This window comes from Montipora foliosa, unplaced genomic scaffold, assembly GCF_036669935.1.
Source record: "Montipora foliosa isolate CH-2021 unplaced genomic scaffold, ASM3666993v2 scaffold_456, whole genome shotgun sequence".
NCBI lineage: Eukaryota > Metazoa > Cnidaria > Anthozoa > Scleractinia > Acroporidae > Montipora > Montipora foliosa.
The window spans coordinates 1-7500 of record NW_027179763.1 but is presented as its reverse complement, the minus strand read 5'-3'; the positions used below and the strand labels follow the sequence as shown (position 1 = coordinate 7500).

Genomic DNA, 7500 nt, shown 5'->3' with positions numbered 1-7500 from the left:
TTTTGGACGTATAGTTAAGCGTCATAATTTATCTGTTACGCAATTCTTAGTTTGCACTCACGTGATTAGACGGCCATGTTGGTGTACAAAACAGAAGCAAAATGCCGCTCGCGTTTTGTATAATAATAGAGACAAATTCCCAAGAGACGTTTTTGCTATTGTTCAATTCATCAACATGGCCGCCATGACGTGCGAAATATTTGCGGCACTGAATTTGGTTCGGAGAGGATACATTTCCATTTTTTTTCCACAGGGTTTTTGGTTTTCGTATCCGGCAATGCCGCTACTTTGTGTATTGGATATCCTTTCCTTGCTGTATTGTGATTGAAATGTGTTTAGTCAATTTATGTCCGCCCAATAGATGTGGTATTTCCAATATTATTATTTGTAATGTTACGACGGTGTGCGGCCTAAAAATCCAAAGTAAACCTAATGGTATATTTCTCTTGTGCCTGTTGCGTAGTGAAGCTGAAATGTATGTTTAGTCGTTTTGCTATAGGTCTCAATTATATAATAACAGAATCCAATTTCTTTATGACGCATAAGTGGTAAGAAAAAATAAAAAATATTTGACCTGTTGCTCTCATATCACAAGCAAGTGATAACTCGTATTCCTTCTTTGCTATTCATTGGCATAATTTACACTTAAGGTGGCTCAAACCAGTAACTGTTTCAACTCTTACAAGAAAAGTTCTTATTAGAAGGATTCACACTACAACACTTTATCACTTAACAGCAATGTTATGCTACCATATCAAACACCAATTATTGCTGAAAAAGATTCGGTCATTTTTGTGACGTAACATGTTACCGTGGCAACAGCTACTCATATCTCAAAAACGAACTTGGTGACCCCATTTTTTATTTCTGAAATGTAATCAGCATGCCAGAATGAAACTTTCTGCAAAGTTTAAAAAAAATTCTATGAAGCGGACGAGAGCCACCTTAAGATATTGAAAAATTAAGGTAGGTATGAATCCGCTCCATAGAACTTTTTTCAACTTTGCAGAGAGTTTCATCTTGCCCTACTGATCACTTTTGCGCAATAAAAAATTGGGGTCACTGTATTTAATGCATGGATGTGGCTATGAAGTTCCTTTGTTTCATGTTTTTGTCCATATTTTTAGCCTTGACCTTGCCCAAAACGCACCTTTTTTTCGAGAAGATAACTAATCAAATCCTTTGATTAAATTATATGCAACTAATTTGCAAACCCATGCGAAGCAAAAACAAAAAAATGTGCAGGGTCACTGTCAGTTCAACATCGATTGAGACAACATTGTTCTTTTTTATTATTTTTTTTAATTTTTAACATATCTTTATTATTGTTGGCGACAACATTGTTCTTGCTTTTGAAGGTTTTAAGGATTCATAACCAGTCCCTCGATTAACTATGGGGTCCCCAAGTTCATTTTTCAGATATGAGCAACTAATTAAAGCCAAAATATAAGGCGTTTTTGCAATGCTTTCCTGTTACCATGGTACTTTTCACGTCGCAAAAATGACCGAATTCTTTTTCAGCAATAATTCGTGTTTGATATGGTACCATAACATTGCTGTTACGTGATAAGGTGTTGTACATAGGTCTCTTGAAAGTGTTGAAACCACCTTAAGACTACGACAAAAAATTGATGGACCCAGGTCATTATATGTAAAACTGTTTAGCTTGAGAAACAGTGTTCTAAAACGAATTCCAATCAACCACTCTGGGATATCATCAACTTCTAGGACTGAATTTTCAATTTTTCTGATAAAATTCTCTCTCTCCACTGCTTTAAGCCTAAAGTTTTAAAGCAGTAGGAGTAGAAAATTGACATTGCCCAACGAGTTCCCTAACGAGATGCAATTCCTGGTCCAAGACCAATAGTTTGCAAATTTAAAAGAAGGATTATCAGAGAACAAGTCATGAACAAACAGAATGATGCTTGCAAAGTCACAGCAACTTCTGTTGGTATTCCAGCCAACTGCTCTTTTGAAAACGTGAGGTTATTCGACCATATCACTCCTCAAATCCCACAACTTCCTGTGCGATGCCAAGAAATTTCAAAATCGGAATGGCTACAAATTTTGCTGGGCAAAGAATTGGGTTGTTTATCTGTGTCAAAGCGAACATTCTTGTCCAATTTTGTTAAGTCTCTTGCCAATTTAGAGAACTTTGCGGAACGGCAAGGCCTTCCTTTGAGCTCAGTAACCTCTATTATCATGTTTAGCGTACATGTTTTCTTGTTTCTATCATGTCTAGTAACTCGAATTTATTATCTGTCCTTCCCGTTAATCCGCTTAGCTGATGGCTTGTTTAATTTAGTACTTTACGAAATGTCTCATGGTCCTGTACGTTATGACAGATATCGTCTCGAATCATTATTATTTAATCCTATTGACCGGCCTGAGCTTGGCAATGTGCTCTCCAGTTATCTCGATCCCGACTCAAATCTTGAATCTCGTCTTCCTTTTAGTAATTATGTCGTTGAAGGAGAACTTAATAATCAAAGTAGTATTGCAAATAACGCGGATGTATTCTCCATTATGCACATTAATGTTCGTAGTTTGCTTAAAAATCTCGATTGACTTAAATTGATTATGATGAAAATGCAAACACCACCTTCCGTTATGGGTGTCACGGAAACTTGGCTAAATGATGCCACTTCAGAGTTAGTAAATATTATTGGGTACAATGTTTTTTCAAACCATCGGATATCTAAATCAGGTGAAGGAGTCAGTATTTATGGACGTATACCAAACATGGACCACCCCTGTGGACCCGGTCCATGGACTATCCCTGTAGACTACCCCTCGTTTTGTAAATTCAATACGTTTAATTTTTTAAGGCGGCCTACTACAGTTTTCCGAATAAAAGATCAAGAAAATGAAATCTGTGAAATTAAAGTAACAGGATGCCTCTTCTGAAGTGTTAGTCACTGCAATTGATGTAAAATGTAATTTTACCTAATAAATCAATGCTAAGTATAGTCACCAAGCTCCTGGAGGGGGGGGCTGGAAACTAGAGGTTTCGAAAACTAGCCGTACGATCTCACCTTAAAATTTCAGGATTTCCTTAGGAAGAAAAAATGTCAGACAGGTTTTTCACAAATGGCAAAAACGTCGATTTTTGTCTACTTTGATAATAACTGAAAAACTGTCTGATAGATCTTTTTCAAAAAATGTTCTCGGCTTCGTCCTCATATTGTTTACTAATTCTTAAAATTTCAATCCCGGTCTGAAAAAAAGGCCTTTGAAATCTATAGTTTCCAGTACCCCCTCCAGGAACTCGGTCACTTATTTAGCGTTTTCCCTGATTTGCATTTATAGACCTAATCGGCTAACTCAGTGTTGTACCCAATTCAAACCCTTTGGGAATAAAACGTTTTGTTCCAGGTATTTCCATATCATTTAAATTTGAATGCTGCATTATGCAAATACAATACACAAAGAATCTTAATTCCGGAGGATTTGAATTGAGTACAACATTGAGTTAGCCGATTAGGTCTATTTGTTAGGCAAACAGTGACTAACACGTCAGAAGGGACCTCCTGTTGCTTCCATTTCACAAAATTCAAAAATCTTGATCTTTTCTTCGGAAGACTGTGGAAAGCCAAACTCTTGAGATGAAAGAGCGAATTGATCCACACATTTACATGTACCTGGAAATTTTAAGCAGAAGCTCATGACTAGGAATGAACAACTCTAATACTTAAAGCCCTATGTCACGGTATTTTTACAGACCAGGGGCCCGTGTCTCGAAAGTGCCGATAACTTTTCGGGCCCGAAAGCCATTTGTGAAACTGCCAACCGCTTGCTTTAGAAAGCCGATCTTTAATATGTTTTAAACTGTAAGGTAACAAAAAGAAAAATGACTGTGCAGTTTGACGACTTAAATCCTCTCCGTTCTTGAGCTACAAAAGGAATTGTGTCACCCAAAAGTGGCCTGTAAAGTTTCGGGACTTTCAAGAAACGGACCCCAGGCCCCAGTTGCTCGAACGATGGATAGCGCTATCAGCCAGATAAATCACTATCCAGTGGATAAGTCATAGCGAAACCAATTGCGCTATCCAGTGAATAATGATTTATCCGGTGGACAGCATTATCCACCTTTTGAACAACTAGGGCCGGGAGCCCATGTACGATCTATTTTTAGATAATTCCGGTTCGGTGACACTATAACATCAAGTTAGTTTCTTGTGATTGGTCACCGGGCTCCTACAGGAGTCTCATTAGCGGGAAATTCAATCCAAAAATATTTGGCCGTCTGTGAAAACGTCATGACAGGAATATAGGGCTACATGTACTGATTTAAGCAATTGCCTGTTATAGACACTTATACCACCTATTTGGTGGCTCCAAGGGATTGGTCTATAACCCGCTTTTCAAATATGCGTTAATTTAATTCATCGAGTCCATCACCGGAACAATGAGCCCAACAAATTGACCTGCTCCCAACTGAGTGGCTTCAAAGCTCAGTTTGTAGGGCATTGCACCAGCATCGAAGAAGGTCATGGGTTCGAATCCCGTTGGAGCCACCTGATTTTTTCAGGTGACTTAATAAGAGACAATTGATAAAAAAATTGTCCAGATGAGTGAGAGGATAACTTCCCTCTTTGGTGTCTAAAGATTGTTCTGCTTGTAACTTTGCAAAATGAGGGGTGCTCCACAGGAGTAGTCCGTCGACCGGGTCATGAAGGAGTCCTTGGACTGGAGTCCACATGGGTGGTCCATGGACCTGGGGTCATGTTTTGTATACGTCCGGTATTTATTTACAAAATGGTCTTGACCATAAAACTTCATGCAGAATGTAATTTCTCCGACCCTGAGATAATTAATTGAATATTCGTAACTCAAGGGAAAGACATCATTGCCGGCTCTGTCTACATATAGATCACCTAAGGCCCGTTTCAAACGCCGTGCTAAAGTCGCGCCGAACTAAATTCATTATTTAAGTTCGACTTTGGCACGGCTGTAGCACGGCGTTTGAAACCATTTAAGAATTAAGTTCGACTCTGCCGTGTAGCACGGCAAGCTCTGTCCGTGCTACCCGACTTTGGCACGGCATGGTTTCAAACGGCGTGCTTATTGCCGTGTCGAACTAAATAAATGAATTATAACTACATTATAAAAGTGGACAAGCCAGTTTCTTGTGGGTGTGACGCATGCGCGTAGAAAGGGTTCCTGGGGTTCCTGGGTACGAGTGTAAAAATATGGCGGCATTTCGGCGAACTCTGCCTGTTCTACCACGGAATGTTTTAGTAGCTGAGGAAGATTCTTGCTCACTTGATCCGGATGGAGCAACCGATGTAGACATAAGCTCAAACCGGTCATCACCTGTTGAGTTTACAAACTCTGAACGCGAAGACGATATCGAATCGTTGGGTGAAGACGAAAAAGAGGCGGGAAACGCGAGATCGAAGAGCAGTGGAAAAAAGGGAAGAAAGGACGGAAAGCAACATGGCAGGAAAGTTATCTGAACGATATGGTTGATATCATAGTTAGCAAAGAGCATTTCAAGAAGAACCTTATCTTTACCAACATCAAGAATTGTAGAAACAGTGATCTGTATGGGAAGGTGTTGCACGAACTAAGCCTGCGTCATGATTCTACATTCCCTTTCAAACGTTGACCAGATACGTAATAAGTTCAAAAAGTTGATTTCAGAGTGCAAGACGCTGGCGTATGAAGTAAAGACAGCCACAAGAATCAAGAGAATTCAAGACGACAAAGGATATGGAACCTGGTTCGACCAGCTGTTTCCACTGATAAAATCAAGAGACTCCTGTAATCCGGACTTGTCAGTTGAACCTTCTACCTGTCCAGCGTCGAAAAAGAAAATGACAACACCCGAAAGAGGTCAAGTGGCGCTTCTGAAGTTTCTGAAAATTAAGAAACCTCAAACAGTGTGCCAGAAAGGCCACTTTTTGTACCAATAAAGAAGGCTGCAGGAAAACGTAAAGCTAAGGATGAAACAGTTATTTCATTTCTGGGAATAATGAATACTCTACTAGAGAAAGATCCTACTAAAGATCTCATAAAATTTTTTTCAAGAAGAAAACGACGAATTCAAGAGAGCATGAAACTAAAAATGATGCAGATGTTTATGGCTTCATCCACGCCCCATTGCCATTACAGAATCATCATTCAAGTCATGCATATTGCTCATTCCATCCCTCCTTATGCTGCGACTACACGGATGGAAACAAACATCCTAGTTATGGTTTCCCATCATGTTCCAGTGTGTCAGCAAACCCATGCTTACCACATGAAGGCTTACCTTATTACCCTGTATGAACCAAGTTATCAGCAGCTATAAGAACATTTTGATTTAAAGCACCTTTTTGCCAGAGTCCATGTTATAATGCAGTTTTTTCCATCTTGAGTTGAACATGTTTTGCTCTCATGTTGATATTAAGGGGGGTGGGTCGGGGGGACTTGTAGATAAAAGTGGATGGAGAGATATGATCATCATGTTTCCAGTATGTTTTCCTAAATTGTCCACTTTTTAAAGGTTTAAACAGTTTGGTTTGGTGTTTTATTGAAACAGCAATTTTTGTTACAAATTGATGATAGTGTATTGCACAGTATTTCTTAGGGTACAGGTGAGGTTTTTGAGGCTACGTGTAATTGCTTTAGCTGTTAGTGCTCCATCAACATCAGTTTTTTTTTTCTCTGAGTAGTCTTCCTATACCCCTCCCTGCCGTTGATAATAGACCTTTAAAGAAAAATCTTTTTGAAAGATATTACTTTGTTACAAAACAGGATACATTGACTTGTGTTAACAAATTGTCTACTTTTCACTGAATGCTGTCATGTGGAGTGTAGACCAAAGTAGGTTAACAAGGGGTTCTAATTTACATGTCTAGACTACAACCTTGAGGCATTGTTTTTCTTTGCCCTGGTTCAATAGAAATTGTATATTTTATTACGCTTAAAAACAATTAACCTTGAATCTATGCTGAATTGGAACAACATTGAGGGATATCAACGTGGGCCATTGTTAATTTGATTGAGCCTAATTTTCATTACTGATAATTACTTTCTGTTTGTGTTTTAAAATTAAAAAAAGAAACTTTAGAAAAACTTAAGAAAACATCATTTTTATTATAGGACAAGAGGTGAAAGTATTGAAAACAATCTGTATGAGTTTGACGGATCAATCACACAGATTTACTGTTTGTTTGCTCTACTATTGCAGCTCTACAGCCATAGATCATTATATCCGTCCCAATGTTGACTTTTGATATGATTAAAAAACGAATTAAATGTAATTGTAAACAATGTATCATTGTTTGGCTGTTGGTGGAACCCTAGAAAACCCTTTCCTGTACGACAACAAAAACTACTAAAACCATAAAAAAGTACTAGCTAAATTATAGTAAGGGCGCTTTACCTTTCATTTTTTTTTTGCATTTGTAATTCGCACTCTGGTACAGACCCATAACGATACAAATATTTTAAAATTTTTATTTATTCAAACACAACAGTGTAATTTGGTAACATGCTTTTATAGACAAT

General features: G+C 38.3%; 1 protein-coding gene across 1 annotated transcript in view; it reads left to right on the top strand.

Moving 5' to 3' along the window:
• The window catches only part of LOC137989360 (lactadherin-like), a 25024-nt gene extending 24438 nt beyond the window's left edge, over positions 1–586 (top strand). The window contains exon 3 of the mRNA XM_068835179.1: positions 254–586. Within this exon, the coding sequence (XP_068691280.1) occupies positions 254–328 (75 nt within the window). The 3' untranslated portion in view covers positions 329–586. The remainder of the gene's footprint in view (positions 1–253) is intronic.
• Positions 587–7500: the final 6914 nt, after the last annotated feature.